This window comes from Manis javanica, chromosome 10 (assembly GCF_040802235.1).
Source record: "Manis javanica isolate MJ-LG chromosome 10, MJ_LKY, whole genome shotgun sequence".
NCBI lineage: Eukaryota > Metazoa > Chordata > Mammalia > Pholidota > Manidae > Manis > Manis javanica.
Window position 1 is genome coordinate 63,742,869 of NC_133165.1, and position 24,258 is coordinate 63,767,126.

Genomic DNA, 24,258 nt, shown 5'->3' on the forward strand with positions numbered 1-24,258 from the left:
TACCTTCTCCCTACTTTCCTTCCTAAGGAATATCGCTTAAATCCTCCATCAGCTTTCAAAACATCATAGAAGGAACGAAAAATTTCCACAAAGATTTCCTAATTGGAGAAGGGGAGATTTTTGAAGTGTACAAAGTGGAGATCCAAAACCGAGCATATGCCATTAAATTATTTAAACAGGTATGGAAAGAATTACTGTCACAGGATATCAACTCCGTTTACTTGCTCATATTTCATATTAGAATGTTTCATTTTTCATCAACATTGAAAGGAGGTGTATTTGAAATAAAATTTCATAAGTGGAAATAAGATATATGACTGCAGGTGACCGGAGAAATGACTAAGAAATGAATGCCTGTCTTACAGGAATGTGGGAGTTAAATCCTTCCTATCCCCAGATATACTGCAGGAGAAAGACTTTTCTGAAAAGCATGGTAGGACATTAGGGACTTCGCTTGAGGTGGTCAGGTTGTGCTGGTGTGCTCCAGTTTTCATGGTTTTTAAGGCTGGATAATATCTTCTCCAGGCAGCCTCCCAGACTGAGCCACAGGTTGCTATTGGGTGCTACTTTATAAATTGTTTTCTATCATAATTCAGGAGGTTGGGAAGGAGGAGGCTTTACGTGGGAGTAGCCAGGCAATGATCAGAGTAGGAAGTTAGAAGACAGCTGAGTGACTGCAGCCAGAGAAGCAGAAAGCGTCCTGGGAGACCAAACTTAGGAGTTGAGAAGAGGTAGGCTTGAGCACATACACCCAAAAGAGCTGCTCTTCATATTCTTCATTGTGGCTCAACAGTCATAAACATTTACTAAAATCTTCCTATGTGCTAGTGTTGAGCAAAGATGAATAAGGTATAGTTCTGTCCTCGAGGAGCTCACAGTATTATGGGGAAAACAGTCAGATAAAGAAAAGATGAACTACAGTGTGAGGACGTTAGCAGAGATTTGTGCAAAAGGTTGTGGGAGCACATGGACGAGGGGCATGTCCAGCACCCAGAAGAGTGCCTGGCACAGTGCAATCACACAATAAACATTCTGCAATACACAAATGGAAAAGTGGTTGAAAGGAATGACCTTTCAGCTGGATTTTGAAGGATGAGTAGAACTTTGGTAGCCAGTGAGAGAGAAGTATTTTCTGGGTGGAAGAAATAGCAGATGCAAAGGCCCAGAAGTGCGTGCATGGAAGCATATGCCTTACTCATGTATAACAAATATTCAGTGGAGTGGAGTTTATTGTGGGGAGTTGGAAGGTAGTGTCAGAAGATGATACTGGAAAGATGGGTCCAGTCCATGGATGGTTTTTAAATGGGAGAGTGAAAGGACCAGGTTTGTGTGTTTGAAATATAACTGATTATAGGTTAGATGATGGACTGGAAGTTGGAGGTGCACTGGAGGAAAGATGTCAACAACTAAACTGAATGTGGAAAGGACTGATAGAAGGATATTTAAAATGTGTCAATAAAGAAGTGAATGGGCTTAACCAATGTTGTCAATCCTAATATTAGAATCACCTAGGGAGCTCTCCAAAAATGATTCCTTAGAATGTGTGTCAATCAGAGTACTGGTGGTGGTGGCAGGCATCAGTATTTAAAAAATTCCCCACGTGGTTCAGCTGCGTAGCCAGAGTTGAGAACCACTGCTGTGAGCCATGGCTGAGGCACTGGGATGGTGTGTCTAAGAGCTGAGGTGACATGGACCAGATTTATCATATTCTTCATTGTGGGTCAACAGTCATAAACATTTACTAAAATCTTCCTATGTGCTAGTGCTGAGCAAAGATAATTAGGGTATAGTTTTGTCCTCGAGGAGCTCACAGTATTGTGGGGAAAAGAGTCAGATAAAGAAAGTGAGAGGAGGAATGGGGAATGGCCTGGGGGAGTGGGGAAGAAGGGTAGGTGATTCCTACTCTACAGCTTAGATTACAGGGCCTTTCTAAAAATTGTTAACCCGATTTCTCCATTTCCCCAAATTGCATTTTGCCCCACTAATTTTATACAGACATCTCAAGATTCCTGACAAGATGAGTGGTATAATAAAGAAATGAAACTACCTACTGGTAAAACAGTTCAACAAAGAGAATGTCATTACTGCAGAGGTGGCCTAACTGAGGCCATCGGGCCAGTGTGTCTCAGCCGCACTGGGACGTTCTGTTATGTTTGAGCCCAGGGCCACCTCCCCACAGCTCCATCCGTCTACTTTCCCCTTCTCTCTGCCACCAACTCACACTCCCTTTTGGGAGTCTTTTTTTCCAGGAATCTGGTTTCCAATGTCATGTCCTTGCCTCTAGATCACCTTCCCTTCCTGTCCCAGAAACAATGATCATTTCCTAGATTGCCTCCAAACCCTCCAGTATGTTTCTGTGACTCTCCTATGTGTAGCCACCACACTGTGGCATCACCTCATAATAATTTCTTCATCCGCCTGTCCTGGTGGAGTAGACGGCATTCTTGAAAGTCTTATTTGTCTTTATATCCCAGGGCCTTACTACAGTTGTTGCTCAATAAATGTTTGTTAGATGAATGAATGGAGCACAGATGCCCTTAACAAAGTTATCAAAGTTATTAAAGACCTAGAAACTGTACAAAGTTCTACACACACACACCCTTAACAGGAAAGATGAGATAACTGAATAAAGCTTTAGCCACAGAGCATTTTTTTAAAAAAGAAATGTGGTTTTGTAAAATTGGGACATTAACTTCAGCAACCTTTTGTAGAGGGATGGAAGTGGAGAAATGTACTAGATGTGTTAGGTGGCTGCATCTTAATCACCTGGAGCTTGTCTTACCGTGTGGTAATACAGCACATCCGGGCAGGAACCAGAGACTCAGCATTTCTCACCAGCTCCCATGAAGCTGATGTTCCTCATGCACAGACCAAACTTGGTGCAGGAAGAGTGCTAGGTTAGCATGAACACAAATACTAACCCCTTCGTTTTTCAGATTAAGAAAACTATGACCTCGGGGAGGTTAAGTAACAAAAAAAAATCAGAAGTAGTGAGTGTTAGAGATGGACTTCGGGCCCAATCCACCTGGCTCCCAGGACAATGGTTTCTTAAAATATAAATTCTCATAAAGTGGTCCTTGAAAATGATTTGTTAGCCTAGTTTATTGTTTCTGACTTCCTGGATTAACTTGGAAAATAACTTCCAGAATGCCTGTTGGATTTCTCTTCCTTTATTCCTGAGGACAGAGCTCTAAAAACACTTCCCTGTCTAGGAATTTGCAAAGGATAGGACCTCACATCTGATGGAACCTAGGAACCTATTGATTTAACTCTTTCTTGGTAGAAGTTAGGAACCTGAGATTCAGAGACATGCAGTGGAACCTATTGATTTAACTCTTTCTTGGTAGAAGTTAGGAACCTGAGATTCAGAGACATGCAGTGACATAAGGTGTATGAAGCCATCCAGAACAATGCCGGGTACAGAGTAGGTGCTTAGTACAATATTACTGAAGTCGTCAATTTATGGAATAAATATTCATATGTCAATTGCTGGGCTAGCTTCTGAGGCTTCTTTGAAGTAAATAGTTGTATTTTTCATTTGCTTAGTAATTTTCATAATTAATGCAAGGTGATATAAACATTAACTTGAACTGACAAACCCAAATGGCCCAAGTCATAAATACCAAATTAGTGAAATCACTTCTAATCAGAATATAGCTATCACCAACCAGATTCCTTGTGAGATCACGCAGGGAATAGCTAACTGTTCTGGAACTTTTTTTGAATAGTTTTGAATTTACATAAATGTGTCCAAAATATGGTGAAAGAATTTGAATTTGAAATATGGTGACATGGTACGTTGCACAAAAAACTTTTAAGATTTTAAAAATTCTTTCCTTATTTTTTTTCCATGTTTTTCTGTATGATACTTAGGAGAAAAAATTGCAGTGTAAGAAACAATGGAAGAGGTTTTTGTCTGAGCTTGAAGTTTTATTACTGTGAGTATATATATTTTGTCAGAAATTTTTCCCTTTGTGCCTAGTTTTCATCTTTGTTCATTTTTTATTGTATACAGCACAGTGTTTGGCATGGTTGGTATTTATAAACATGGGTTGGATATTAGAACATTGGGTAAATGTTTGACATCTGCTTTAGTATATTCCTTAGAGTGCATTGTAAAATAAACCATTTTACATAATTCACTTGAACATATTTTAACAAGAAACTGTCACAAGGAAGTGGGTTAAATCATGTGTGACAAACATGGCTGAATGTAAAATAATTCTTGGAACATTAGACTTGTCTATGTTTTACCATTTCCTCCTTCCTTAGAGACATTCCAGTCAAGAAACTGTTTCATCAGTATAACCCTCTTCAGAAAGAAAGTTTAGACAAAGAAATCAAATGCTTTTGATGTGTGTATTATTTTCTGGGAATTTGTTCATGAGCCTGAGAGTCCTTGGAGACAAACTAAAATGACTTCATTTTCATATATATTCAAATCTGCAGGTGTGCAGCCCACTCATCGAAGGCCCCTAACCCTATAGAGTTCACTCATCACCCTTTATGAATAGAAAATATTCTTTTCAGATGTTTTCTAAACCAATATGTGAAGTCGGGTGGTAAGAAGAGGGGAAGCATTATACTAAATTATTCTCCTTTTAAACCCAGGACCAGAAATAAAAATGTTACAGGCTAATCATAAAAACAATATATATTATCATTGAGTCAACAAAAAACTAAAACCAAAATTGTAGTAGTGGAAGGTTTTTACATTTAAGCTTTATTTGCTTATGAATAAGTAATAAGTTCAAATACTTCAAAATGCCAAAAGTGCAAAAGGGTAAATGAAGAAAAGATTTTCTTCCACTATTATCTCTAGTCACCCAGATGATTTTCCCAAAGCAACAGTTGTTTTTTGTGCATTTTCCCAGAGATATTTTATGCCTAAGCATGTATATTTATTTTCACACGAGGTAGCATAAATGCATGGTTCATTTTGCTTATTAGAGTATTACATTGTATGCTGTACTATAATTTAATTAACCATTCTCCTATTGATGGATTTTTAGGTTTTTCTTATCTTTTAATGTTAAAAAATAATGATGCTGCCATAAGAAAATTTTGTATATAGGTTACTTTGTACCTGTTTGCCTATATCTAAGATAAATTCCAATAAATAAAATTATAGGGTCAGATATTACCAAATTGTCCTCCAGTACAAGTTATACCAATTTACACATATATTTGTTATACATAGGTGGGCCCAGATTCCTCATATTTTTGCCAACATAGTGTTTATTCTTAATTTTCATCAGTCTGCTAGTAGAAATAATTTCTCAGAGTAGTTTAAATTTCTTTTTCTCTCATGAGTGAATCTTTTCAAATTAAGAGATAAATTTCCTTTTTTGTGAAATATCTGATACTGTCCTTTGCCCATTTATTTACTTGACTGTTGGTATTTTTCTCAGTGGTTTGTAGGAGCATTTCATGTATCTGAGAAAATAAGCCTTATGTTATGAGATATAAATAATTTTTTACCAGATTGACATTTGTCTTTGCTTATTCTAGTTTTTGCCATGTGGAAATAGTTTTAATGTTGTTGAATTTAATCTATATTTTATTTTATGGTTTCTGGGTTTTATATCAGCTTAAAAGACCTTCTCAGTGAGAAGTTATAAAATAACTCTACCATGTTTTTTTTCAAGTACTCATGATTTCATCTTTTGCATTTGTGCATCCATTTGGATTTATTCTGGTCAGGTATTTATGTATTAATTTAGAGAGAATGAACAGCTCTGTAATGTTGAATAGTCTTGGTATACCATTATTATTTATATTGCTGATATTTATTTGGTTTTAGACCTTATACCAAGTACTTTATATGTATTATTTTTTTAATTCCCACAACAATCCTGTGAGGTAAATACTGCCATTATCCCCATTTTGCAGATGAGGAAACTGAGGTAGATCCTACCTTTTTTTTTTACAAGATCCACCTCATTCCTAAATCATCTTCTATCTCCCTCATTGCAGACATTCACTAATGCATGAATCAGATACAGCCTTCTCCTCTTAAAATATACTGTGTGGAGTAGGGTTAGGAGGGAAGTACATAAATAAACAGGCAATTTCAGTAAACTAAGAGAGGAGTTGAATCACGGAGTGCTGAAGGAGGGGAAATGGCCAGTTGGTGGGGGAGGGTGGCAGAGGGGCAGGCTGTGTGTGACGGAATAGACTTCTTGGGAGAAGGAACAGCTAAGCTGAGACCTGATGATGAATTTTTTTTTAGCTTAATAGTAAGGGAATTGCTAATCCCTGTGCCTTAAACAGAATTGTAAACTCCATAAAATGTGGCTTCTTATTCCTTTTTTCCTTCCTTCCCAAGGGAGAGGAAGGGAGCTAATAATCTTTAAGGACCTGGCATTTTGCATTTAATTTTCAAGAACCTCAGGAAGCAGGTTTTCAAATTACTATTACAGTTGAAGACTATGTTAGTTAACTAGGGCTGCCATAACAAAATAGGCTGGGTGGCTTAAACAATAGAAATTAATTTTCTCACAGTTCTAGAGTCTGGGAAATCCAAAATCAAGGCAGATTTGGTTCCTGGTGAGGGCCCTCTTCCTGGCTTGTAGAAACCTGCCTTGTGTCCTGTCAGGGTGCAGAGAGGGAGCGCACTGTTTGGTGTTTCTTCTTAGAAGGGTATGAATCTAAACCAATTACCTCCCACAGGCCCATCTCCAAATATCATCACCTTGGAGGTGAGGGCTTCAACATGTGAAGTGGATGGGGGTGAGGGAGAGACACAGTTCCAGACCATAGCAAAGAAACAGGCTCACAGAGATTTAAAAATTTGCCCAAGTTCACACAGCAGATATAAAGAAGAGCAGAGATTCAAATGCAGGCTTGCCTATCTGCTCTTCCATACTGTGGTGCCTTGTGGCATGTTTTGTCTGCAGTAGGCACTCAGAAGTACTTGTTGAGTTGATTTTGAAAGGTATCAGATCTGCTGACCTTCAGATCCATATAATCTAAAATCCTACTGACTTAAAAAAATTTGCAGTGAAAGGATGCGTGTGACGGGTCTATAGACTTAAAACCAAGAATCTTTCTCCATAGCATCTCTGGGTTTCCATACCTCACTAACTTATAAAGTTCTGTTTTCCTGCTTGGTTGATTATATTTATAATTGAGCAAATGGTCTTTTCTGCTGTGTGAGCAAGAGAGCGGAATCCCAGACTGTGGCTCTGTCTAGAACAATATTTACTGCTTTCCAAAAGATTTCTCTCTTTGAATTAAGTTGTAGAACCACAGGGTAGTGGGACAGACCAACTGCTGAAGCAGCCAGATACACCAACTCATTCCTTTTCAGTCCATTGCTTTTCATTTTATAGATAATGGTCTGAAGCTTAATAGGTGTAGGGATCTTGTATCACTGATGTTTTTGACATATTTAAAAGTAAAATCTCACTGCGTGTTAGTGTATATATGTATACATATATATATACATACATACATAATTATATATACATACACACATACTTCCTTCCTTGAGCAGGATGAATAAAAGGAATCTGAAGCCATATACATGTGTACATAAATGTGAGTGTAGGTGAATTCATTTTGTAGGAAAGTTTTGCTACTGAAGAAACAAATAATGGGCCTTTATATATAGAACTTAAATAAAACAGCTTTAAATAATATTCCCAAGCATGCCAAGGACATAGTAGGTATTTGATAAATAATTGTTGAACTGAGTTCACAGTAAGTGTGAACTTCACATGTTTTATTTTCCACAGTTGCTCCCTGAGTTGCATTGGTTCTCACAGTGAAGATATATGCATTCAGGGAATAGTTCTTAAGGAAAGGAGACTGAAAATGTGTATGATACTGACACAGGATCCTGTGTTTTAAAAAACAGGGGTATGTTTTTCAACATCAAACTTTACTAGTCACATGGATTTTAGATAGCAATACAAACTTTGTGAAGATATCGGATGTTTCTTTTCACTGTGTGATTGGTGCCTTGTACAGTGCCTGATACTGTAACAGCCCAATAAATGGCTGAATGGAAACAGTATTCTGCACTCTCCTGTTCTGGTGATTATACTAACAGGTGTACCTGAAGCAATGAAATGAATGGTTTCAGTTGCATTATTTTTATTTACTTAATAGATAAGTTATGTTGGGTTTCATGTTGATAAAAATAATTTAATATCAGATACTACTGTCTATTTGTGGAAAGTTCCCAATACCCCAAATCTTAGGAAATTTTTACTTTCATAAATTTTCTATTTTAGACTTGGATATTTCATTTATATTTGCATAATCACAATCAAAGAGTGGCCAGTATTTGTTAGAACTCTTCAGATCAATTTGGAAAGCAAATCTGTGTCATGTGTCAGTGAAATTACTTCTCCCTTGGCCAGATTTATGTTCTGCTATAACCTATTCCCTATCCCACCTTCCCACCCCCAAGCCAGAGTGTTGTTCATTTCCTATTTAAATAAGCAATTTGGTGGATTTAAACATCTTTTGTTTCAAGGTTTCATCATGAAAACATACTGGAGTTGACTGTGTGTTTTACAAAGAATGAGAGGTTCTGCCTGGTTTATCCATATATGAGAAACGGATCGCTTTACGACAGATTGCAGTGTGTAGTAAGTCATACCTATTACCCTGCCTGATACTCTGACCCTCTGAGGGCCCTTGAGAGCTGCTGAAACCTGAGAAAGCCAGGAGGCCAACACGTGTTCGTATGAGGGGATGGCCAACAGTGGATTTCCCACTCAAGTAGAGGACTTCTCCACGAATTAATTTCTTATTTTCAGAAGGTGGCATAAATACTTGTGATAATGTGTGTTGTGCAACATGGTGACCATAAGATTGCTGAGTCCTTACTCCTTACTGATTCTATATTGCAAATGAGTTTACCTCAACTACTCTTATTTCTCAGATAATTTTCATTTCATAACTTTATACAAAGGACCATTCAATACAAAGACATAAAGGTGATACTGACTCCTTAAAGAGAAGGAGGTGGAATAAATGTCTTGATTTCTCTTAAGATGTTTTTGAAAGGTGAGTTTAAACAGTGATTCCAAATAGGTTAACTTTCAGTTAAGATGAGAATAAAAACAGATTATTCTCAATTTCCCACACACTTGTGCCACAAATAATTTAAAATTCTTACTTAATGAACTTTGAAACATAGTTACTTTATTTAAATTAAGATAATGTTAAAATTATTGGTATTTCCCTTAGTTATATAAAGATGCCTAGACGCATCATCAGTGTAGAGGAAAATTTATCTTGAATTAATAAGTGGGTTGATCACCCACCTCCCCATCTGCTTCTGTTTTGGCATGCTTCTGTGTGATGAGTACAGACATGGTTTTTGTTCAGAAAATGCCACCAAACCAACTTCTGTTCTCTTTTAGGGTAATACGGTCCCCTTGTCTTGGCACACTAGAATGGGTATATTAATTGGAACCTCCAAAGCCATTCAGTACTTGCACAGCATCAAACCGTGCTCGGTCATCTGTGGCAGTATATCAAGGTAAGTTATCCCACAGCTTAAGGTTATACCTGAAAGCCCCTCTTATTATTATAGGGGAATCATATTTCATGTATTTTCTGTCCATAGTTTCCCCTGGTATGTATGTGTGTGTTTTAAGAACTCTCATGTAAGTACTTAAAAATCTTACTTTTTTACTTGAAGTATAATTGACACAATATCCTATTAGTTTCAGATACACGGCATGCTGATTTGATATTTTTTTATTAATGAAAATTGTGCCTACCAGATTTTAAAAGCTACACGTATGTTCCCAAAGGGAGCATTTATGTTTTGGAATTACTAATGAACCATGTAGTTAACAGTTTTGTGCATTTTATGAATTATACCTGATACTTAATTGTGGACTGAACCTGTATTAGTCTCACTTTTTTCTTTTGAACTGAGGTTTAAGGTATGGTTAAGTGGCTTACACAGGGATTCCTAGCAAGTAGTAAATGACCATTAAAATTCTTTGCTCATGACTTTCCAGCGTCTCGATGATTCCACTGAGCCTGCTCTCTCCTAGCTTTACATATTCATCTTTGAGAAGCTGAGCAGCAACTCCAGTGTTCATTTTTGAGATGTGAGAAAATTAGAAGCCACATCTTCCATCTTTCTCCTTCAGTAAACATAAAGAATCATTCAGCCAGAGAGTAGATGCCCTGTAGCAAAACTCCCCCATGAATTTTTCCCACATGCCCTTCATCTTGAACCTGCCCAAAAGTCGGTAAATATACACCTTTGCTGAATCACAGGGAAGACTGAATTTAAAAGGCTGCTGCCTCTTCTGAACCATTTCCTAAAATCTTGAAAAAAGCTCTTAAAGTGCTTTTGAATTGAGCAGAAGAGGGACTGATTGCTTACTTTGTTCTTCTGATGAAATGAATTCCAGATAATAGGACTCGATACTTTTACTCGGTCCTGAGGAAGTAGGGGAGAGACCCATAGATATCTGCTCCTGTTACAGTGTGGTGATTCATCAGCTGCTAGTGGCCTCTTAGAAACAGCATAAAATTGCTGCACCCTCCTGGAACCTGGGACAATAACAGACCATGAAGGTCTCAGGGTTTGGTGGAATCAACCACTGGGGGCAGCTGCAAAGAGCTGAGGTGGTCACCTCCAACCTAAACAATCCTTCTTCCGCCCAGCTAAGCATGGTTGGTGCTCAAATATATGTTTTATCTGAGTAAATAAATAAATGTTTGGAATTTTTCTGTACATATTTTTCCTTTGGTTTAAATTTAGAGTAAGCATGAGTTTATTTTCAATCCCAAGCTGTCCTACATTAATTTGATTGATTTTCCTCTTTTGTCACTGAGTTCATCAAATTCTTTCCCGAAAGCAGAGCTTGATAGGAAATGGGATCAGAAGGAAGAGTGTGGAGGTTCTGGTGATGGGACTCGGGGGCAGGGAAGGCCTCCTGGGGCACAGGGAGCATCGGGGTGGAGGGATGCAGAGTCCAGGCTCTGCCTGCATCCCAGGGTTTCCACAGCTCACGATAGGTGCCCCTCCAGCATCTCTCGGGATTAGGTCAGAGCACAGGAGTGTGTGGCCCTGAGCTCTCATTCTCACTGTGGGTGAGTGTGTTCAGGCAGGTTCCCACGAAATGGGCTCAGGGGCAGAGATTTGCCTGTGGGAGATGTTTTTGGAGGGTGCTCTCAGGAACAGCAAAAGTTAGGAAGAGAGGAGCAAGCTGGGCTGGCCCTTCAAAGGTATCCCAAAGGGCAGCAAGGCATTTGCTTTTTGCACCCCTGCATCCCAGCAGCCCTGAGCAAGGCTGTAACTTGGGCAGGCAGCTCCCTTCAACCATGGGTGTTCCCAGAAGGGGTTCAGCTGTGAGCCCTCAGCAGCCACCCCTCTCTGGCTGGGAACCAGTCCCTGCCTGGGTCCCAAGGAGGGATCTGAGCTGCATCACTGCAGCCTCACAGTTTGGGAGGAAGATGTGGCCAGACAGCACTCTGCAAAATGTGACCTGATGATTTTCCTTTTTCATGTACTTTCCTCCCCAACTTCTTCCCGTCCTTTCCTTTTAGCTGAGTATCCCCTAATGTTTCAATCAGAGAGAGATCTGATTTAAGAAGTCAACTTTCCATTTAAAATGTGATTCTGACAAATTGTTTGAGTTCTCTAAGCCCCAGTTTTTCCCTCTGCAAAATGCTAATAAAAGAATAATAGCTTCTATCCCTTAGGATTAAATAGTTTTGCTCATAAAGTGTATATATAATGTTTGGCAAAGAATATGCACTCATCAAATAGTAGCTTCTGTTATGCTTGGAGAAAAGTGGTAGGAATAACCATGGCTGAGGCCAAGAGATGTGATGGTCAATCAGTCTTTTTACTTATTACTCTTTTACTTGGTGTCTTAATTCATTCAGGATGCTATAACCAAAACAGTATAAAGTAGTTGGCTTATAAACAACACACATTTATTTCTCACAGATCTGAAGGTTGGGAAGTCCAAGATCGTGGTACTGGCCAATTCCTTGTCTGGAGAGGGCCCACTTTCTGGTTCATAGACGCCTGCTTCTTTTCTCTGTGTCCTCAGGGGAAGAGACAGGGGAGCTCTCTGGGGCCTCTTTTTGTAAGGGTACTAATCCCGTTCATGAGTACTCTGACTTCATGACCTTATCATCTTCCAAATGTCCGACCTCTAAATACCGTCTCATTGGGGGTTAGGATTTCAACATATGAATTTTGGAGGCGTAAACATCCAGTCCATAGCACTGAGCTCTACCAGTTTATTGTGTTTGAAAAGTAGATCGCAAACTCAGCTTTAATTTAAGAAAAATCCCTTCTGTGTTAACGTATGCTCATTGAACATCTTGAAAATCACATTTGTTTTGGTTCACAAATATTTATGGAACATCTGTCATATGCAGAGCATTGTACTAGACTATGGTGGGGGAAGACATCAGCAGTCGTAGTCCTGTCATTGAAGGTTCAATCTGGTGATCAGAGAGAGGACACAAACACACAACATGTCAAGTGCAAGACTAAATCTGCCCACTGCCTGGCTGATCTGAGAAGTCTTCTTCTAATTAGAAAGTCCCAAGTCCAATCTTTGAGAAGATAAGTCATGGCAGTGGATTGGTTGAAAAAAGGGAAGAGAATATTCCCGGTGGAGGCAATACTTTGTCCAGGGAATAGAGTAAAGAATCACCAAGTGTATAATGAAAGCAAGATGAATGAGTTGATTGGAGAGCAAAGGATGAGGTTGGGGACTAAGGAAGGATGGTACTGGAGGTGAATAGGAAAGTGGTGGAGCCTTGAATGCTAATTAGGCTGAGGACCAAGGTTTCCTATGCTAGGCTCTTGTAAGGGACTCTAAAGTTTTTCTGGGAACAGAAAGGTTCTGGAGTTTCTTAGTGGCCTCACAACTTAAAAGGAGGCCATTTCTTCCAGGTAATGGTCAGGATATGCCCGAGTATAACATCATTTATGTAACTGCAAGAACAAATGCCTAGTGGGTAATATTGATACAGAGTACCAAAAGAGATCTGATCAGAGAGGAGGAGAATGACATGGACAAGGCAGGATTTAAGCTGGAAATACAGCTGACAACATATTTTATTTTTTCAGTTGGTAGAGGTGCTGCTGTTGATAGTTGCCTTTCTGGGTTTTCCAAGGGGTTCAAGAACTCAACCATGACCATCTGTAGACTGTGCCTCCCCAGGTACGTGTCAGGGTGTGGAGCTCTAGGGCTGTAGGCATTTATTAACTATTCTGGTTTCACAAGGGCTCAGCAGTGTGTCCCTGTCTGTTTCAGAGCAAATCAGCCCTTTCTATAGCCACTAAACTCAGCCTTTCTGTGCAGCCTGCCTAACAGTAGATTTCCCCCCTTTCCTTTGGTGATTGCACACCTGTTCCCTAGAAACCGGAATGAGACCAACTCGTTTCCCTCAAGGCACTGAACATCTGATGGTAATGACCTTCAGTCCCTAGCAGTCTTGGCCAAGGTGAATTAGCTGACCTAGACTACCCTCCTGAACCTCTCTTAGATGAAACCTTTGCTTTGCTCTAAACTTGGGTCTCCCTGACTCTTGGTCCCTCTTTGTACAGCCTAGTGCTTTCAGAAAGGTCTGAAATCCTTACTCTTCTGCCTGTGTCATATTGATTTTCTAATTCTTCGTAAGGCAAGGCAGCTCCCAGGAGAGATGTCATTTTGTTGCACAGCCCCGATAATTGGCTCAAAAAAGGACATCTCAAAATGTGTTAAACAATGACCTTTTCTATGAGTAAGTCTGTTTTTGTTGGAGTGAAAAGTGGAAGATGTTGTCACCTTTACTATCTTTTCTGCATTTGGGCCTCAGACTGATGAATCACGGAAGAGTTTATCATTCGTCTTTTAACATTAGTTAGTAATGTTTTTATTGGTATAAAATAATGTGGAACAATGTGCATAATATAAGATTTAAGTGAAAAAAGCCAAATTGAAGTAGGATACAGCACACAATTATACCTTTGTAGAACTGCAAATTAATAAATTTTTTTAAAAGATTACAATATATGAAAATATAAGTAAGTATTTGTTTAGATGGAGACACTATGGCTTTTTACTTTATGGCTAATTTTTACTTCCTATGTTTTTAAAAATTCTGCTTAAGGGTTATGGTCTACTCTTAAAATAAAAATTAGATTTAATAGAAATAAGTAACTTTTCATCAGACCTATGTACCTCAAACAGAGTAACTGGAGGAAGTTCCAAGGGGAAGTCTCATTACAAAATAATACCCTAAAGTATCAGGACTTCATTCTCCGTAAGAAATTCTATCTACAAAGAAGCTTGATAATCTTACACCTTTGTGGCATTGAAAATAGTTTAAGAAATGAAGCTTGTAAGGTCAACAAGCTTTTTTTTCAACAACCTGGAGCCCAAAGTGTACGCAACACCTTTTGTCTAAGCACAGTGAACTGGCGTCCACTCTGCCCCTGGGAATGACAGGGAAAGAGCTGAGAAATCCCTGTGGTAGCCCAGGTCCTGCCTCCCACTCTCAAGCCAGTTTTCTAACTTGTACATTCGGAGCCAGCTGGGATTTTCAGGTCTCAAGTTGGATCCCTTCTCGCTTTCAAATTCCGTAACAGCACACCTGCCTGTTTTTGTACTGTGCTCTGTGCTCAGATCTAGGGATTTGGACAGGACAACAGTGTGACCCCACATTTTCTTAAATCCTGGCCAAGCTTTACCTGATCAGCTTTGGAGTGAGGATGAGCTCAGAAATGTTTAAGGAGGCACCTCCAGAGGTCCTGTTCACCTAGAGCCCCAAACTGCCTGTTTTCCAGAAACCCACTCTCCCCTTTTTCAATGACCTTCCCAGGGATGTCATTGCTGTTCCTGTCTCTGTCACTGGTTAAGGACGTGGCCTTTGGAGTCACAGTACAAATCCCTACTCTTACTTTCCAGCTGTGACCTTGGGTAAGTTACTTAAGCTTCCTGAGGCTCAGTTCCTTATCTGGAACTGGGCACGCTGCTACTGAACCTCCTCCCAGGGTTGAAACGATGAAGTGAGATCATCTGCCTAGAGGGAGCCCAGGATCTGGCAATAAACGGAAACCCTCCCACCTCATGGAGATAGCCTCGTCTGCCCCCCAGGTGTCTCACTGTCCTGTTCTGGACACTTGTCAGCATGTTGTTAGAGCTCTATTTGGGTGCAGCTCCAATTAGAACTTATATTGAGCTAAAATCTGTCTTCCTGTGATGTACCAATTTACCATTATTTTGCTGCTTGAATTATCTATGTATACCTAAAGTAAAGAAGGATTTAAAAAATGAAAGTTCATTTAATTTCTGCTTTGTGATCACCAATTTCTGTTTAATGAGTAGCTGCCTAAAAACGTGTTTCTTTCAGTTAACTGTAGTAAATCAAAAGAGCATTGAAGAGGGGGAAAAAGGAGGGCTAGGCTTTTGTCCTGACTCTGCCATTAACAAGTATTTTGCATAGAACAAGTCATTTCAACCACATGGGTCTCCTTTACCTCATGTGGAAAAAAAGCAATTCTACGATAGCAGTGATGACAAATCCATTTCAACTCACATGCCATCTTTGATTTGGTCAAGCTTGTGAGTAGAAAGGGAATCTGGGGTGGTGCATTCTAAACTCAGTGATGTCTGCCAAGAAAACAGGAGGATATTTTGGCAACATTTGGGCCATGTATTTGCCACATGCAGAGTGGTCTAAGGCTCCTTATGGTTTCAGATCTCTTAGCATGCTGATTACATCAACAAATGTTTGCTTGGTATCTTTTGTAGACTCAGTGCTATGCTTAGGTAAACAACGTAAGCTGGTCTCTGAGTAAATGCCAAATGGTTCTGTGCAGACTGCACACTAGGAACTTGGAGAAAGGAGGACCACTGGAATTCAGAGCAGTCCCATGAAAACTTCTTGGAGGAAGCAAACCTTAGGTCTCACAGAGGATTTAGATAAAAATAAGAGAGTGGGGAGTACCTTGCTGGTGAGGAGAAAGCCCCCAAACAGTAATAAGGGCAGTTTACCCTGACTGCATTGGTAAATGCTAATACGTTCATTCAGGAGCTCAGTGAAAGCCACCGGGCTGGAGACCTGACATAAAAGCCCTGAATACTTCATCTAACAACCCTGACTTTAGGTATCATCTGTCTTAGTTTGTCATAGGAGAAAACTGAGACTTACAGAGGCTAATAATCTGCCTCTGTCACATGTCTGTAGAAGGGAGGTGGCATTCCATTTGTGTGGGTCTGTCAATCATGCTCTTATGAGGTAATTAAGGGTTCCTAGCTGGGATTCCTGGGAGCATGTTAGTTTCATGGTCAGAGAGAGGGAATTGGGGCAGGAGAATAGAACATAATTACTTTGTGCCAATTTGGAAGTGTTGAGGTGACACTCCTAGTGAAAATGGCAGTGTGCGGCGATCTGTGAGGGAGAGATTATTAGGCCTGGAGGTCTGCATCTGGAATCTCTGCCTTGTTGAAGCAGTGAGAGTAGATAGCCTTCGAAGTAGACACTGTCAAGGACGCAGCTGCAGAACACCCAAGGAGGAAGCCGAGCCTGCATTTCAAAGGTATTTTCAAGAAGTCTGGTGGTTTAGCCAACCCAAAAAAAAATGTCTTAGTAATTTGAACTCTTCAAAGAGAATGTTATAAAAACAAAATTCATTTCCAGATGGTGGAATTTGAGGAGAAAAAGGACTTAAAGGAAAGAATCTTGAAGAGTTGAAGTCTCTGTTCTTGGCAAAAGACCCTCATATTTTTATTTGGGAAATGAAGATGTTTTTGAATTATAGGATCACATAAAAGCATCTGAAAGCAGTGAACCATCTTGTTTTTCCCAGACTATCCCTTAGCGAGCTTAATTGTTTTCACATTTACGAGCGATTTTAAATTGAAATGCATTTTATCCTCAGCATTTTTCATCCCAGACGTTCATTCCTGTTAATGCTTCCAAAGCTGAGATAATCATGGTGAACATTTCTAATGTTTCCTCTAAGATCATGTTCTCTCATCGGTATTGCTGTCTGTCTCTTGCCAAGTGAAACAGGCTAACATACAAGCGAGGTGGTCTAGGAAAAAAAGGAAGAAGTCATTTGCTTCAAAATATATTTTTAAAAATGGAAATTGATAAAAAATGTGCAGTTGTGTAAGTGCATGGACAGTTTTCTTTGTGAGCGATGAGAAAGGCTGAATGGTTGGGAAGGGGGCTAAGAAAGCAACATTTGCCCCTTCCTACAGCCATGACATCCTTGCTCAGGAACCAAGCTCCTCCTGCCTTAACCCACAAGACAGGATGTGTGTGGCAAGGCCAGACCCCAGCTCAGAGTTTAGCAGGGATGGCAAAGCCTGCAGGGAATGCAAAGTCTGTTTGTTGGGTTGATTGATTGTTTAACTAGCGAGTGTCTTCCCTCTCCCTCTTCCTCCCCAAGTAACTATTTTTGTTTTTCAGAAATATTTTAAATATAAACCATTCTTTTTCCTCAGACTTTCCTATTTTCCCTCTAGTGCCTCCCTTCTTCTAAAATATGTTCATTTTTTTCTAAGGGATGCCAAAACAAATATTACATAAATTTAAATTGCCCCTGTTTGATTTACCATCGTTATCTCTAAACCCCAACAGTTATTTATTTATACACACAGGTACATAAATGCACACATACACACATGCCAAACTATATACATACATACACACACACACACACACACACACACACACACACACACACATATATATATTTTATTCCCCATCTCCATGGCCTTAGAATATCTGGAAATGTTACTCAGGTTTTTCCAGAACTTCTCTGGAACTACTCTGAAACTCAACTGAAACTAATTAACCCAAAGGGCTCAGATCTCTGGGGTTATCCTGCAGCCCCCTGTACCTTTATTACTTCAATTAGGTGTCCTTGGACTTCTAGAGATACCCAACCAAGTTCCTTGGGATTTTAAGGTGGGGGTGGGTATAGGATGGACAATGGTTAGCCTACGTCCCTTGAAGCACATTTCAAGGCCCTCCCTGTGTGTTGGGCACTCTGCTTACATCTCATTTAATCCTTTTAGCAACTCTGTGAGGTAAGCGTTGTCCAGTCTTTTTATCTGCAAGGAAACTGAGGCTTATGGAAGTTGTGCTGGTTTGGTTAGAGGTGAAATTTCACATTTACAGGAGGATTGACTGGGCCTTCCCACAGACAGCCTAGGACGCATAAAGCAAAAACACAAGCTTTAATACTGCCACCGAGTCCTGACTGGTTACAATGGGAAAGAAAGAGTAAGCTGTGGAATTCAATGGGCAACATTGGTTTTTAGCCTCCTCAGAAGCACTGCATGATGAAGGGGGGTAGGGAGTGTAAATGCCTTTTCCTGGTAACTTGCAGGTTCCCTGAAAAACTGAGTCTTGCTTCATTTGGTGAGGGGAGGCCAGTCATCTGGTGAGGGGTGTCCTAGTGTTGCAATAGCAGTACCACAGACAGAAAGATATACTGTTGTCTCAGGCTGTCATGGAGAGGCCAGTTGGGTCCTCTATCACTGGGGCCAATTGGATGAAGTCTGTACTTTTCCTGAGTGTTGACCCACACTTGGGGACTGGGCTACTGGACACCAATAACTCCATCTAAAATCCTTTAAAACATGTATCTTTAAAAACCAATCATGTGCTTACGTGTCAAACATGCTATTTGCACTTAAATTCAAATACTGCAGTATAATCTAGGTCATCATCTTGCTTTATATTTAAGGCCAAAGCACTTCAACTAAATTAGGAAGCAAACTGGTGAACAAAGAAAGCGATTCTTGTAGCCTTTGGGAAGTTCAGGTCCCCAAAATATAGCTGTCTTAGAAAGCATAGCAGTAGGTAGATGAAGTGACTTCCCCAGAATCAGGCATCTCCCCATCTCCTTATTGTACCACCACTGATCCTTCCAGAATTATCTAGAAAAGTGATGGTCTGTCTTGTAGTAAGTAGCCTTGTTGGAAAGAACAGAAAAAATAGGTTGTAGAAACACTAAAGAAACATCCAAATGTGAAATAAATTAGTCACAGGGATGAAAATGCACATAGGAAATATAGCCAATAAAAATATTGTAATATCTTTGCATATTGACAGATGACAGGCACACTTAACCATGTGAACATTTAATAATGTGTAGAATTGTGGAATCACTATGTTGCACACCTGAAACAAATATGTTATTGTATAGCAACTGTATTTCAATTAAAAAAAAGAATGTGGACCATTGGATGTTTCTCATCTGACTCTTTGGCAGCCACAATAGCTTACAAGGTGCCCTTGTTGCACTATATTATATATGATTTCAGTTATTTTATGTTGTCTTTATTTTGTTAGTTTGCTTTTAATCCCGTAGGATATACATATGCAGTTCACCTGCATTGTAGCTAAAGGCACTTTATGTTTGAACATTCCATTTAAGGTTGAAGTAGGGGAAAGAATTAGGGTAGAATTGATTGTTGAAGGGCCTTTTGCAATTCCCACTTTCCCAAAACAGAACATCCTTCTTCTTCAGCTACCATTTACCGTTACTAGAACAGAGTAAATCACTGGACTCAAAATTTATGTTATACACTAAAGTCTGCTGGTAAACAACTTGTCTTTTCACTGAATATCATTATTCAAAGTGCACATGCAGTGCCCTAGAACAATTTCACATTCTTATTGATCGCCTCTCACTGACCCAAAGTCCTCTGCGGGTTTTATTGTGTAACACATTGTGGTTACCCAGATCACCTCTGCCTTACCCTTTCAGAAGCATGATTCACCAACTGATGAAAACTTCCCACCACTTTTGCTGAGGGTCATTTAGATTTATGAGTTTTGTTATTGTTGCTTGTATTTTTCCTTTGTATTTAGAAAAGACCTACTCTTCAGGGATTCAGCTCTTTGCATTCTGATGATTCTGGTATTTTGAGAGATTATTTTATATCTTCTTTAGAGCCAGGGTGGCAGAAGAAGACATGTTTGACATTGAAACTCTGGCATTCATAGTTTTTCTGTCTTCCTCCTGTGCTGAAATCAAATGGAGGGGGTTGTATGTGTGCAGAAGAGAGCCAGGCTCTCGGTGCAGCAGAAGCTGGAAGGGCAGAGCTACGGTCCTGGAAATGAGAGTTAATGAGCCTCTCTGCCTGCCTCGCCTCCTGGCACACTTGGCAAAGCCCTGCCTGAAATACTCCAGCCCTCTGGAATGACCCGAAGCCCCAGCCATGATCTAAACAAGTGAAATGCACACCGATAGAAGAAGTAATTAGGAACTAAATGTCTGTTCTCATCTAGAGCTGGAGACAAGGCAGGATCTGGCTCTTGTGTAGTCCTCATATTCAGAGATGGATAGGTCAGGATAGTCACTGCTGTTTTCCAAATGAGAAAACCCAAGGACGGGGGAGGAGTAACATAGGTATGTGGGACCCAGGCTGGCCTTAGGAGCTGCCAGGTTTGAGATACCTGAGGAGAAAAGGCAAGGCGAGGAGAAAAATGAGCCCTGTGATTACTGATGCAGGTCTGGAGAGCTGGGCCCGTGCTGGCTTTATCCTCATAGATGCCAGGGTCACACAGCAGGTAAAGGCCAAGGGCTTTCTGGATTTTGTGGTTCTCCTATCACCCTTAAGAGAGAGAATAAAATCAAGTTTAGGACATGTCCTGTGCTCTTAAAGGGCCCTGGGGACCCTCTTATCTTGTCTGTTGTCAAGTCAGTCCTAGACAAAGTCTGGACTAGAATTCTTGAGGCCTTAGCTTCAAACCCTCTGACTAGAACTAAGACTGAGTTCTCTGAATTGTTATAACACCTGCAGTTCAGACCCATGGAACTAGGGTCTGCCTGCCAACCTACTTGTACAGGGACAGAGAGGACTTCTGGAACTTTCATAAGATTCAGTATTTGTTCGGGATTAAGAATTTCTTGTTCCTATCCTTTTGCTGTTACCAATTTTAATAACAATGTGTTACAAATATATTTACTACAGATATACCACTTGGTACTTTGGGTGGGCATGCCCAGGATTAGAAGCTTTGGTTTTAGGTGACAAAAAGTGAGCTCCAAATAGCCCTAAGCAAAACTGAGAAATAGATAACTTTCCCTTGGCCTAGCCACCTATTTTACATACATATATTTATATTAAAGTATCATTGATATACACTCTTATGAAGGTTTTGCATGAACAACATTGTGGTTACTATATCACCCACGTTATCAAGTCCTCCCTCCCAATGCAGTCACTGTCCATCAGCATAGTAAGATGCTATAGAGTCACTACTTGTCTTCTCCCTGCTGTACTGCCTTCCCTGTGACCTACCTATATTGTGAGTGATAATTATAATGCCCCTTAATCCCCTTCTCCCTCCCTTCCCACCCATCCTCCCCAGTCCCTTTCCCTTCGGTAACTGCTAGTCTCTTCTTGGAGTCTGTGAGTCTGCTGCTGTTTCATTCCTTCAGTTTTGCTTTGTTTTTATACTCCACAAATGAGTGAAATCATTTGGTACTTGTCTTTCTCCGCCTGGCTTAGTTCACTGAGCATAATACCCTCTGGCTCCGTCCATGTTGTTGCCAATGGTAGGATTTGTTTTCTTTTTATGGCTGAATAATAATTCCATTGTGTATATGTATCACATCTTCTTTATCCATTCATCTACTGATGGACACTTAGGTTGCTTCCATGTCTTGGCTATTGTAAATAGTGCTGTGATAAACACAGGGCTGCATATGTTTTTTCGAATCAGGGATCTTGTTTTCTTTGGGTAAATTCCTAGGAGTGGAATTTCTGGGTCAAATGGTATTTCTATCTTTAGTTTTTTGAGGAACCTCCATACTGCTTTCCACAATGGTTGAATTAATTTTTACATTCCCACCAGCAGTGTAGGAGGGCTCCTCTTTCTCTGCATCCTCACCAGCATTTGTTGTTCCTTATCTTTTGGATAGTGGCCGTTCTAACTGGTGTGAGGTGATATCTCATTGTGGTTTTAATTTGCATTTCCCCAATGATTAGCAATGTGGAACATCTTTTTATGTGCCTGTTTGGCTTAGCCACCTCTTTTATCAGTATCTATCTGCTCTTTTATGATTGATGACTAATTTCATCTTACCAGATACTTATTGAGCAATACTGTATGCCAGGTACTAGGCTATTCCCCGTATTTCTATTCCCTTTATCAGTTCTGTGAGTTGTTTTCCTCATTTCACTTGTGAGGAAAGATGACATTGAGGCTTACAGGGTGAAGTAACCCTCCAGCAGTCACCGCCAGGAGAAGGCAGAGCTGGGGCTCACTCCAGGTGTGGGCCATGTGAAATGCGTGGGCTTATCCTTTCCCATCCCTGCTGTGACAACCCTTCAAAGGTAAAAAGAAGCTGATGGTCACTCTCAGCCAAGATGTTAAGTGATTAAGGTTTCTATGTAACAAAAAACTAAAACTGACTCCTAGCACCGTGCCTTTGCCTCTCCAGGGAAGGATTCTCCGTAGGCAGGTTTCCACCAAAAATTCCTGCAGCTACTGCAGGTTCCCAGCCATTCCACAGTACAGCTCTTGCACATAACAGATGCTTAATAATTAGCTGATTAAAAACTCACTTGATGCTCTCATTACATATAACAAGAGCACAAGGAAAGCTGCTTTGGTTAACTTCCATTTCTCCTGGTTGACAGAGCATCAACTTTACCTCCAACTCCAAATATGTAACTGTGAGTTTGAAATGTCCGTGGTTCCTGGATTGGGTTTTTGAGTTTTATACAACACTTGGATTTATACCTTAAGAAAAAAATGAGAAAATAACCTCGAGTTCATGGAAAATTTTGTGTAGCTTTATTTTGTCAATGTTGGGAATTAACCAGATATGAATGTGAACTTGTCATGTTGTTTTTCACCAAATGACTTACTGGTGTTTTTCTCTTGTTTATCCTGGACCACATTTTAGCACAAACATACTTTTGGATGATCAGTTTCAGCCCAAACTAACTGATTTTGCCATGGCACACTTCCGACCCCACCTAGAATGTCAGAGCTCTACCGTAAGCATGACCAATAGCAACAGTAAACATCTGTGGTACATGCCTGAAGAGTATATCCGACAGGGCAGACTTTCCATTAAGACTGACGTCTACAGCTTTGGAATTGTAAGTACCCATTACTAGTTAACAAAGGAGGAGAGGTAATCATCAAGAATGTTCTAAAAGAATTTTCTTAAGGGCTTTAACTTTTTAGACCTATTGATTTTCTGTTACTCCTTTTACACATTAATTTTATGCAATCAGTCAAGTGATAAAATATAAAGTCATTAAGTAGAATGAACTATCTTCATTGTCAAGGTAATAGGTGTACTGAATTGGATGTATGAATTTAACATAAGTAGCTAACTTTCTATATATTCCTTGTAGGTAATAATGGAAGTTTTGACAGGTTATAAAGTGGTGTTAGATGATCCAAAGTATGTCCAGCTGGTAAGAATTGTTTTCATCTCTGCTCCTATCTCTTGGTCATTTTTCTGATAGAGTTCTAAGTGATAAGGTTGTCTTCTTATCTTCCTAGAGGGATCTCCTTATGGAATTGATGGAGAAGAGAGGTCTGGATTCATGTCTTTCATTTCTGGATAAGAAAGTGCATCCCTGTCCTCGGAATTTCTCTGCCAAGCTGTTCTCACTGGCAGGCCAGTGTGCAGCAACACGGGCAAAGTTAAGACCTTCAATGGATGAAGTGCGTATATGCATGCGAGCCCACTGAACCATGGAAAATCTAAATTGGATAAATTGTGTGTCTAAATGGATTCTTTATCACTGAGTCAGAGAGTTCTAACCTGATAGATAGCTCTTCCAAGTCAACAAAAAGTCACATCATTTGGTACTCTGGTAGAGGTCACTCTTGTAAGAAACCAGGACACACTACAAAAAATTTAATGAGAAGACATGAGTGAGTAGTTTGGAGAGAATATTTTATTCAACCTTCATTAAGAGATCTGGCCCATTAAAAATGCAGCATGTATTTCCCTTATTGATTTAATTATTTATTTATCAATTTAATCCTCCACAGATTTGTTTATTAGTTCAGCAAAGATTTAGTTAGTACCTACATTTCACATACTGGACTTTATCCTGGCTGCTGAGGATACATCACTGATCAAGATACAGTGGCTACCCTCAAGCTCACAGTCCAAAGGGAGAATCAGATCAGTAAACATGGACTTTCAGTACAGAAAGATAAGCATAATGACAGATGGGAGGCCAGGCCAATAGGGGAACAATGGGTCAGGATACATACCAGCCTATGGAGGCCAAGGAAGCTTCTGATGATGGCTAAACTATG

At 39.9% G+C, this 24,258-nt stretch overlaps 1 protein-coding gene across 1 annotated transcript in view; it reads left to right on the forward strand.

Moving 5' to 3' along the window:
- The window catches only part of IRAK3 (interleukin 1 receptor associated kinase 3), a 57,253-nt gene that overhangs the window by 26,189 nt on the left and 6,806 nt on the right, over window positions 1-24,258 (forward strand). The window contains exons 5-11 of the mRNA XM_037007163.2: window positions 28-179; window positions 3,874-3,938; window positions 8,486-8,600; window positions 9,381-9,499; window positions 22,877-23,075; window positions 23,337-23,399; window positions 23,488-23,652. Coding sequence (XP_036863058.1) covers window positions 28-179; window positions 3,874-3,938; window positions 8,486-8,600; window positions 9,381-9,499; window positions 22,877-23,075; window positions 23,337-23,399; window positions 23,488-23,652 — 878 coding nt within the window. The remainder of the gene's footprint in view (window positions 1-27; window positions 180-3,873; window positions 3,939-8,485; window positions 8,601-9,380; window positions 9,500-22,876; window positions 23,076-23,336; window positions 23,400-23,487; window positions 23,653-24,258) is intronic.